Genomic DNA, 11,129 nt, shown 5'->3' with positions numbered 1-11,129 from the left:
AATCGTCAAGGTTTTATGTAGGGATGAGCGAGTACACCACTATCTGTATCTGTATCTGTTCACCCATCTAAATTATCTGTATCCTTAGCTGTACTCGGAAGTGGGCATGGTTTAACGGGAAATGGGTGGAGCTTCAATCGGTGCATTATTTTAAGTCTGAAATTGACATGGATTGATCAGAAGTTGCTATATTTATTGCATATTATTCAACTATATGTGCACTGTGTATGTGTGTAAGTGATCTCTAAGACTTTATTATTTAATTATTTTTTAATGATGTGTGTGAAGTTGGTGATTCATGCAAACATCCAGTGATGGCAAACAGGGAAATTATCTTTCAGCCTTGTTCACTGTATTTTTCTCAAAAGCACCGCATTCAGCACTACAAGCAAAGTTTTCCAACTGACTTTCAAATTAGAAACAGGCAGACAAAAAAAAAACGACAGTGACCAACACGACACGAGTGGCTAGCATGTTGGCCACACAGTCAGGAGACAGGGAAGACCTGGGTTCGAATCTCCGATTGGACATGTCTGTTCTCCCCGTGCGTGCGAGGATTAATTGGCAACTCTAAATTATCCATAGGTATTAATGTAACTGTAAATGATTGTTTGTCTATATGTGCTGATGACCAGTCCAGGGTGTACCCCGCCCCTTAGGTTACAGCATACACCCGCGACTAATGAGGATAAGCAGCATAGAAAATGGATGGACGGATAAATAATTAAATGTCTTGAATTCTTTATGATATGAAATGCACTATTTTTTTAAATGTACCAGACAGTATCGGAATTAGATCGGTATCACAGATACCAGCCTGAAGTTTACTCCGTGTCAGATCGGAAACTAAATCAATGGTATAGAATACCACTACTTAAGGGTTCTGTCTGCTTCATTAGCTACTGTCTAGAGGACGCTAACTTCGACCGATTTGCAAGCATTATGTTCTGTGAGTGCTTTAAGTATATTTGCTGTCAGCTAGTGGTAGCTAATTGGATTGTTGGTTGTGGCTCTGGGACTACTTTTGGGTACGTGTATACGAGACAGCCATGAGTGGTAGCCAGGAACCCATTCACCCACTCAACCCAGCACAATTTTTATTTGGTTGAACTTATAATGACAAATATAGAAAGTTTTTGTTAAGTCTGTTTTTTAAACCTCTAATGGTAACATACGCTACCCTGTAATGGTGTTCTTATAATTTTTGTTTGGGAAAAAAAATTATTTGGCATATAAAATTTATTTGGCATATATCATTTTTAAACTTGATGATTTTGGTTTTCCAATTGCTATGAACGCACCACGAGCTGCGTCATCTGATATCCCAGAAGTCTTTTCACCAGGAAGTGGAAGCCGCTGAGGCTTTAGAAGTGTTTTGAAAATGATGGAGGAAGACGAATTTGAATTTGCGGATGATTTGGAAGCTATTTTGCATCTCACACCAGAAGTTCAACTCGCCATTGAACAGGTAGTTTATTTACGTCTCGTAAATAATGTAGTTTCAATGGCATTGTTCGCACGTCTTGCTAGCAAACTACAAGGATGTAGCTCGGTGTGGAGCGAGACGATCGCCAAATGTTTTGTTAGAGACAGAACAGTGCAAACTCAAGAGTTGCTTAATTTGCGTTAGCTGGACTTGCTGTACCTCGGTGATGACGTTAATTTCCGACTGGCTTTGCACGTTTCAAATATTCACCGCCTACTTCCGCAACATGCTAATGTTTCAAACTACCATCTTGGGTGTTAATGTGTATGCATGCTTAAATAACCTAAAAACTCGTTTGTTTGCCAGGTATTTCCAAGTCAAGATCCCCTTGACAAAGCAGACTTCAATGCGGTGGAATACATCAATACGCTATTTCCCACCGAGCAGGTGAGAGGACATTTAAATAACGCGTTTTGCTAAAGTTTCAAATGAGCACTGATAAAATAGATAAGTAATCATCCTACATATCTTTTATCCCAGCCTGATGTTTGCATCCTTCCATATGAATGAGTTGAATTTGAGCTTCACTTGTTTTGTCCACTCTCGATGGCTGTGGTTTACGTCTGCATATTCATTTATACCAAGGGGGAAGTTTAAGTATCGTGATAAAGCAGTATCCGAAGTACAAATATGCATACAACCAACGATAACGATAAAGTCTCATTTTGAAGGGAATCCCTACTGACAGTGACAGGTTTTCACCGGATTGGAATATAAATGAAATCTTCAATATTAAACACTCTTAATGCACATAACAATCAGACTTACTTATTTGTTCATACGATGCACACAGAGCAATGAACAACTTCATGCTCTGTCTCCTGTATGTGCCTTTCTTTCTCCGTGAGGCGTTCAGGCGCACTTGCAATTGTGAGTTTTAGGTGCTAACTGTTTTTTGTTTTTATTCCTGTACACCCAATGACAACTGGTGTACCCCTGGGGGTACACGTATCCCACTTTGGGAACCTTGGCACTAGATGACAGAAGGTACATGTTTGACCTGTGTATCCACCTGTTGCCATTCGTACAGCAGAATAAGTCATGGTGGTGTGTGGTGAGACATTTGATGTCTGTCGTGGTTGGTACTGCAATGGTGGAGCTATCATTCAAACATATTATATCCTGCCTTCTTCCTGCTCAGAGCATGTACGCAACACCCCAGGTAACACTCACACGCAGTAAAAGGTGACAAGCTTCCTTGAGACTGTTCGTATGTGTATGTACCCGTGCAGGAGCTGTGAGGGAGAGACAGCCACTCCCCCTTTTCAGGACGAATGACAAATCTCATTTAGTTTAACTTCTTGTGAAGAATATAGACATTTATTTGTACAGTCTGTTCTCTGAAACTCTACTAGCCAACGGCGGTGTTCTTATATTTTTGGTGTGGGGAAAAAAATTGCAATTTTGAGCCAAGGAGGGACAGCACCAAACTGATCCGGTCTCGGCTGTAGATATCTTACATTTCCACCAGGGGGCTCTGATACACAAACATGTGTTCCACTGCACCAGCAGTTATGAGTAATTCTGCATTGATCTTTATCCAGAAATAGGATGTATTGTATCATATTAAAATCATTATTAAACTGGTTATTGTTTTCCTGACTTATTTTCTTACCGCACAGTCCCTTGCTAATATCGACGATGTGGTAAGCAAGATCCGTTTAAAGATAAGGTCAGTACATCCCTAGTAGTTTTTTATTTATTCATTAATTTTTTTGATGTATGCACTCTTTGTCAATCTGTCATTTTGCGTTACATTTTGGCAGGCGTCTCGATGACAACATCAGGACGGTGGTGAGAGGCCAAACCAATGTGGGCCAGGACGGCAGGCAGGTCAGTTTAGCACCAAGAAAATTGTGACTTATGTCATTAATAAATCAATGCTATGTTTTTTTTTAATTTGGTAAAAAAAAAATTGTTATTAAGACTTTGTAACAATTATTTTCAGTGTAAAAGAGACAGTTTTGCCAGAAGTTTAAGTAGATATTGTATCATTCTACACTCATGACACTGTTATATATTATTGGATTGTATTACTGGCTGATTGTTTTACTACATATTGTACATGTGCTCCTATCTGATAAACATTGTACATTCTTGACAAAGTCGTATTATGCAAATAACCTTTTAAGTATAATTTCAAATTTTTATTCTTAAACTGGTCAAAATTGGTTCATTTTAATATTGTCAGTGGTGGTGTAGTTCTGTTCCCCCTCCCTGATGGTGTGAATGTGAATATGAGTGTGAATAGTTGTTTGCCTCTGTGTGCCCTGGCAGTCAGTCCAGTCCAGGGTGTACCCCTTCTCTCGCCCAAGTTCCCCGTAACCCTGAACAGGATAAGAAGTATAGAAGATGGATGGGTGACTTGGGTGACAGGAACTTTGAATACCTTTAAAAGGACTGGCCCGTTCAGCTCCCACATGGCTCCTCAAAAAAAAAATTTGTTGCTTAAATTGATTGCCCAAAATATACAGTAATTTTATCAAATGTTTGTAATTTATTTGGCTTTATTTATATGCTCAACATGGAAAATCTTGCTACATAAAGTAAATTATACAATACAAAAATAAAGACCCATCTCAGTTGGACAAAAAGGTCCAATCTCTGATTGTGTGTCTTATATGTAAATTTCCAACAATTTGCAGTGAAACAAGACATTACACAACAAAATGCCTGTGAATATTCTCATATTCTCATTCATCCAGGTCATTGTATTCTTAGGGCATTGAATCGATCGCAACAAACCTCTCTACTGTAAGAGCCGGATTGTTCGCAAACAGCCCGTCACTAATATTGCTCATGTGAGATACTAGGACAATTCTTCGCAAATTATGAAACGAATGCGCTACGGGGACAAATTATCCATCTCCAGACTTTCCAGTGCAGCCAGTGGTTGCTCTCGTCCCCGTTTTTTTTTCTCCTTCATTTGTCCACACTGCAGTCCACGGAAAAGGACATGATGACTCAGATTCATCTCAATTGCTGAAAGTGTCCCTCTTTGGGAAATATGTCTTTGTGGGTAAACTTATTTTAGTACACGCCCAGACTAGCTTGTAAGAGTAAGATTGGAAAGAGCAGCCCCTGCAGATTTAATTCAACCCTTTTCCCAGGCGTGGGGTTGTGGTTTATAGGGAACATGACACCTAACGGCCGAGCCGTGGAGGTTCTGAGAAGTAGACTTGATTTGGATTGTGTTGTGTTCTGGGTGTCTGGTTTGGTGGCCCTGTCTTTCCCAGTTTGCTACTGTTTTAAAGCGGAAACAGTTTAGCCCAACCCGAGACAAATAACATTATCAGGTTGCACACACACAATAACTTCAGTTTGTTTTTCCAAGGCCACAAAGCAATTCCAGCATTTCCAGAGGGAAAATCTTTTCTGCAGATGGAAAGCAGGAGGGGTGTTCCTTTCAACAGCAGCAATAGAATAAAACCAACAGGATCAGCAATGTCTACGTCTCTCGCACTTATTTGCCCAGCTAAACCTGATCATGGTTTGGCACCGAAGAAGATAAGAGTTAGGTAACACAGGCAAATTACAGGCTAATTTGTTGCTAAGTCAATGATGATGACAAGAGGTACTCCCGATCTGGACTTTAAACTGGATTGATTAATCAGTATAACACCCCAAGGGTCCTTCCAGCTGGGCCCACCATAGATTGTCTCATAGCTAACCATTCCACTTTAGACACCATTTGTCACAGATGCCTGAGGAGGACAATGACACCAAACAGCCTGTGTGTTATTGACGCCGCATATGGGTGAGGAACTAGGGCGATTGGCAAAGGGGCACCTGTGTGGTACATGGTCCTGCCTATGGAAGGTTGAGGTTGTGTAATGGAGAGTGGTGTCACAACGTTTGTGCACAACTCCTCCTCAGACGTCTGTGACGAGTGTAATTAGCTCATATATTCGCTGATATTTTGTGGCAATATTATAATTAGTAAGGTTGTGAAGGATAAACTGATGTGACCGGATATCCTGTTTGACAAGCTAGAGATGCGGCTGCATCGGTAGCAGCCTCCTGGAACAGGAGTCTCCAAGAATCAGCCATTAATCCTTGGATTAATCGATTGTAGAGACATGGACCGGGTATCACAAGACAAGCAACCGGTTGACAGTCTTTTAAACAATGGGTCCCCAACCACTGGGCCGCGGCTCAGTACCTGTCCATGGGTAGGGCCGAACCGGACCGCGGGAAGCTTTCAGGTGCAATGATACATTTAAAAAAATACACTTGTAAATAACTACATCAAATTTTATGTAAATGCATATCAATTTCGGAAATTGGGCCATTATTTTATTTAAAAAATAATATACAGTTACAAATCCCATAGTTTTGGCATTTATATGTTGTTTGTTGCAAGTGGCGACCCGTCCCACTTTGTTCGACGGTCCCTGAACCCACCATCGTGCATTTGCTAACTTTCTCTCATGCTGCACAGATACATTAGACTACTATACTGTATTTTTATATATTTGGTATATACAGTATATATATTTGGTCTCAAATGTTGATACTATGTGGGAATGCATAAAGGTAAGTTTTGATGACTTATTGAGTGCTAATGTGCACATTTGTCTCAAGTTAATTCATGCTAGCACACGGCCTTTTACCACACACGTCAAACAGCGACATAATAATCTCTCTGGAAAAACAAACTACAGGCTTGTACTGGTGGATGGTGCATTCATTTTGTGCTTTTAATTTGATGCTGTTCATGTCTTAGTTTTTCACAATACATAATAAATAAGGTAAATGAGATTGCTATAATGTACGAACTCCCCCCGATCCGCGGGAGATTTGTGGGAACATAAGCCAGTCCGTGGGTCAAAAAGGTTGGGGACCACTGGATTAAACAACGCAAGAGCCTGGGCTGCCGGCGAAACGATTGTCGCGCATGCTCCATAGCTTAGCATGACTGAAGACGTAAATGGATCTAAATAGCATTAGCAGTGCTAGCATTAGCAGCGCACTAGCTAGTCACCGGGAAAGATTTTCAACACATCAGCAAAACATACGTACATAATCGCGATCTAATTTGTCTTATTTATTATGTGTTTTGTAAAACAAAGACAGGAACAGAATCAAATTAAAAGCAAAACGAATACAGACACACCATCCACCAGTACAAGCCTGGAGTTTGTTTTTCAGAGAACAAATATGCACATTAGCCCTGGGAGAGAGTTAGATGGTGCGTTCAAGGACTGTCAAACAAAGTGTATCTTAACCCGTGTATCTTGATGCGTATGGAATTGTCTAGCACAAAGAGATTTACTGTACATCCCTAATAATTACCATGCTACTGTTTTAGCACATTCATATGCTCTTACTGGATGTGCTTGTGCCTTTGCGTGTTGTGGAACTTTTTTCTTTCCTTGTGTGTGTTTTCCACTTGTCTGTGCTGTTTTGGTTAAAATGTCTTTAACACGCTGCATCAACAATGTTGAGAAGCCTTTTCATCGAAACAGCTTTATGTTAATATTTAATGCCATATTTTAATATTTCATGTTGTCAGAAACAGCAGTTCACAGGCTTTTTAGTTTCCACACATATCATCTTGGAGTTCTGATCTAGTTCTTTCTCTCTTCTGACACTGAATCAGTTATACGCCTTTCTAACAATGTGTGCTTAATGCATCAGTGGCTGTTATTTGTCGTAACGTAATGATAACAGTCCTATCAGCTGCTACTGTGCTTGAATTAGCTTTGCAGGCTTTGTATGAAGGGGAAAACGTCTGGACATGGAAAAAGAGTTGTCCAGTGGCATATTTCAGTGTAGACTAGAATACATCCAAACCAGTGTTCTGAAAGACTTCTAAACTTACATGCACATTTTTTCCACAGTAATCAGTTTTCTTATAAAGTGGAAGTCTTGAAGTGCTCACAAAATGTTCCAACATTCAAAGTACCGATAATTTGATGGCTGTATTGTGTTTACCGTAATTTCCAGTGTATAAGTCGCTACATTTTTCTAATGCTTTGAACTCTGCGGTTTATACAGTGGTGCAGCTAATATGTGGTCACGTTCAGGTCTCGCAGTATCTCGTGTGCTTCGGAGCAGCACCCTCATCATGGAGAATGCGTGGAGAGGTGTCGGGAGGTCCATGCAGTAAACTGTAATACCAAGTATGAACAGTAGATGTAGTTATATAGCCTCAGAAATGTTGAGCAAATGCCTGAAGAGATTACTTGCTTCCCGTATTCTGGCATGAGAACATGGCGGCACACCGGGGCTGCTCGAAGAGTGTGTCCGACCACAGTGCTCCTTGCTGGGCCATGCCAGGTGGCTCCACCCGCTCCATATCCTGGTTGTACTGACCTGCGGGGCGCTCGGAGCATGTGTCCAACCACAGTGCTCCTTGCTGGGCTGAGCCAGATGGCTCCACCTGCTCTATATCCTGGTTCTACCGACCTCCAGAGCGGCACTCTCCAGGTGCTTGGAGAGTGTGTCCAACCACAGTGCACCTTGCTGGGCCAGGTTTCACGTTCCAACGCAAACTCGATTTCAACAAGATGTCAGGTCTTTTAAAGAGAAGGATCAGGACGACAATGACAGCTCGACTTTTCTGGTGGGCTACGGTTTATTTTAAGCTTTGTGTGTAACATCTTTCTGTGTACTAAACATCCCACATCACGACGTGGAAACACGCGGCGTGTAGGCCGGTGCGGTTTATCTGTGGACAAAACTGTTCTCTGTAAATTTAGTGGGTGCAGCTTAAATACCAGTGCGTACTGTAGTCCGGAAATTACAGGAATTCTGAGTAGTACCCCCCACTTTGTAACCATTAACTCATGTCAAATACACTTTGTTACTTTTCTGTGTTGTATAAGGTTTGGTGAAGTCCTTTTAAAGCACCAAGTACACACTGTTAACAATGGAACATGTGCTGCTTATTCTTATTTCATGTTAAGCGCACGCGTACACAGTTCTGTGTCCGTGTGTGTTTGTGTGGAAAAGCAGATAGCATCTCTGGCATGAAGACGCCTGCTGGGCAGTGGTCTCTCTCTGCTTTCCTCGGGCTAAATCCAAGAAATCAGCACAAGGCAGAACGTCAAATTGATTCAGCTGAGGGGCTTTCCACACGGAAACGTTTTCAGGTCAAGACGGCAGAGTATTTTATCGTTTCAGCCTTTCCTCCACACAGAAATGGCGTTCTGGGTGACCTGAAACGGACTGCGACAGTCACGTGATCAGAAGTGAGCGCTGCCGAGAGGCCAACGTAATAGCTGTATATTTCAACTGACGTGGCTCACCTCAGTTGACATTCTCCTGATGTTTTGTTGTCTTATACTCCATAATGCCTCGCAGAAGTAATTCCACTTCTCGCAAGTCTAGCATGTAGGTGTGCCTTGTGTATTACGCAGGCCTGTGGACAAGGCCCGAGTCTGCATGACTGACAGTTGCAGCCTTGGAGGTCCTTAGCTCCTCAAGATGTACAGATTTTACTTCAGGATCACCTACATGGAAACCCTTGAAGGGGTTCGTCTGACTCGAAGAAATAGTGAGCCTGCCATATATTTTCAGTTTTCCAGATTAGTTTTAATCTCTCTATTATGTTTGTTATTGATTTATTATAGAGGCCACACTTCATTGCATTATTTGGCAACCAATCCGGAGTGTACCCCTCCTCCCGCCCAAAGTCAGCTGGGATAGAATCCAGCTCACCTGTGATCCTAATGAGGACAAGTGGTATAGAAAATTGGATGAATGCAAGCCACACAGCACGACATATTTCACGTGTAGCTTGCATTCATCTTTATAACTGCACAAATTTAAACAGTGTCGAGCAGGCTCGTGCACAATTCTGAATTTGGAATTTCAATTCAATTCATTCAAAGAATTGGTTTTGAATTGAAATTGACTCCCACGCCATAGGATGTTGAATTGGAATTACTGGAAGTGGAATTAAGTCATCCAAATTCAGTGAAAAAAAGCCTTTATAGCGAAGTAACAGAAATAATTTGTCACATTTATTTTTGCTTAAACATTAAAAAGACACTAAAAACACTAAACGTAAACAGTTTCCTTCATTTTGAATACTTGGATAAAGTAAAGTAATCTACGAAAGGAATTATTACCCACCATTTTTCATAGTTTGAAAGTTGTAATACATCAAATTGTGTTCTAGAAGAAGTTTTTTTGTTCTTGTCGATGAAAACATTTGTCCAATTAAAATATGGACATGAGATTGATCGTGATATTTTGCTGAAACATGTAAAACAGCCATGTTTGGAATATATTAAAGCATGGCTATGGAATATACCAAAATTATCTGAATGGAATTTCAATTCTATATCCTTCAATTAGAATTGTAATTGCAGTTCTACTTCCTGTTTGCAACCTCAGTTCAAATTCAGGGAATTTAATTGGAATTTGGGAGACATTCTCAATTCAGTTTGGAATTTTGCACAAGCCTGGTGTCGAGAAAGAGTAGCATCTCTCCAGCGTCTAGTTGCAATTTATTGTTGCGAGACAGTGGGATTTGAATGTCATGTCATACATAGGAATTTGGTGGGACTAATAACATCCTGCCTGCACTGTAATATTTAAGTATAGGCAGTCTCTTGTCAAAGGTAAAAGTTTTTAAGATCATATAAGTGTAGGTTGGAGCTTGCCTATGATGCCTTCAGGAAACAGATATGTACTTAACATTAGTACAAGCTGTATTTATGGTATATGCAATTCCCCCCCGCACCCCCCTTTATGTGTGCGTATTCATGGTCCACTTGTGTCTTGGAGTTGGGGAGTAGTGATGAACACCATGTACAGCTGGTGGCAGCTGTTAAGTGTGAACGTGTGTCTTTGCCCATACGGGTATGCTTGTACCATCTTCCCATTCAGAAAGTGTCCAGACTGCTTTTTACTTATTTTGGTACAACCTTTTTGCTGAGACTGAAAAAAAATCAATCATACTGCCTCTTCAAAGTGAGCGCGCGCACGTGCGTGCGTGAGAACTTGAGAGTGACAGAAAATGAATGTAAATCTAACAAGAATCAAAGTTCTGTGTCTGTGGTGACGCCACATCATTATGCCAAGAATGCCTTGGCATCCCATCACACCAAAATCTGTTCTTGAGAACAGCTGCCATATCAGATAATGTTGATTATGATGAAATATTAGAACAACACCTCAACTGTTTAACTGCTGTAACTTTGTAATGTATTTAGTCGTGTCTTTCGTTTATAGGCTGTCACAACTGCTAATTATCTCTTTAGTCTTCATAGCGACAGCCCTTATGTTGAGCTTCAGCTAATGGCCCGTTGCCTGGTTTGAGTCGATGCCCGGTTGGCCAATTAGACTGAGCTTGACATTGCAGGCAGGATTAGCAGGATCATTTTTCACTTGGCTCCTCATTCAGTTGTGAGAGTGAATAAAAGATATCCCTACAAATTAAACTCAGACTTCGACACCGCAAATACATTCCAACCAACCTTCAGTATGCCACCCACCCAGTTTATGACCTGATGAGAGTGAAGCCTTATCCCCTCCGAATTTCATGTTTTATTTATACCAGAGATTATTGCAGTCTTTTTTTTATGCAGCCAATTTGGCTGGCAGTCTCATGTACTTTTTGCCAATTACAACCACTACCAGCTGTACTCTGTATTTGGATTATTGCTGGCATTATGCTGTATGGTTTAGC

The 11,129-nt window shown here is 40.9% G+C and overlaps 1 protein-coding gene across 1 annotated transcript in view; it reads left to right on the top strand.

Moving 5' to 3' along the window:
- The first annotated feature begins 1,325 nt into the window (after positions 1 to 1,325).
- vps53 (VPS53 subunit of GARP complex) overlaps positions 1,326 to 11,129 on the top strand; it is a 34,453-nt gene continuing 24,649 nt past the window's right edge. The window contains exons 1-4 of the mRNA XM_054794750.1: positions 1,326 to 1,468; positions 1,793 to 1,873; positions 3,109 to 3,158; positions 3,253 to 3,319. Coding sequence (XP_054650725.1) covers positions 1,382 to 1,468; positions 1,793 to 1,873; positions 3,109 to 3,158; positions 3,253 to 3,319 — 285 coding nt within the window. The 5' untranslated portion in view covers positions 1,326 to 1,381. The remainder of the gene's footprint in view (positions 1,469 to 1,792; positions 1,874 to 3,108; positions 3,159 to 3,252; positions 3,320 to 11,129) is intronic.

The sequence above is a fragment of the Dunckerocampus dactyliophorus genome, chromosome 12 (assembly GCF_027744805.1).
Source record: "Dunckerocampus dactyliophorus isolate RoL2022-P2 chromosome 12, RoL_Ddac_1.1, whole genome shotgun sequence".
In the NCBI taxonomy this organism is placed as follows: Eukaryota; Metazoa; Chordata; class Actinopteri; order Syngnathiformes; family Syngnathidae; genus Dunckerocampus; species Dunckerocampus dactyliophorus.
Note: the sequence above shows the minus strand (reverse complement) of the source record. Positions and strands in the feature narration are given on the sequence as shown.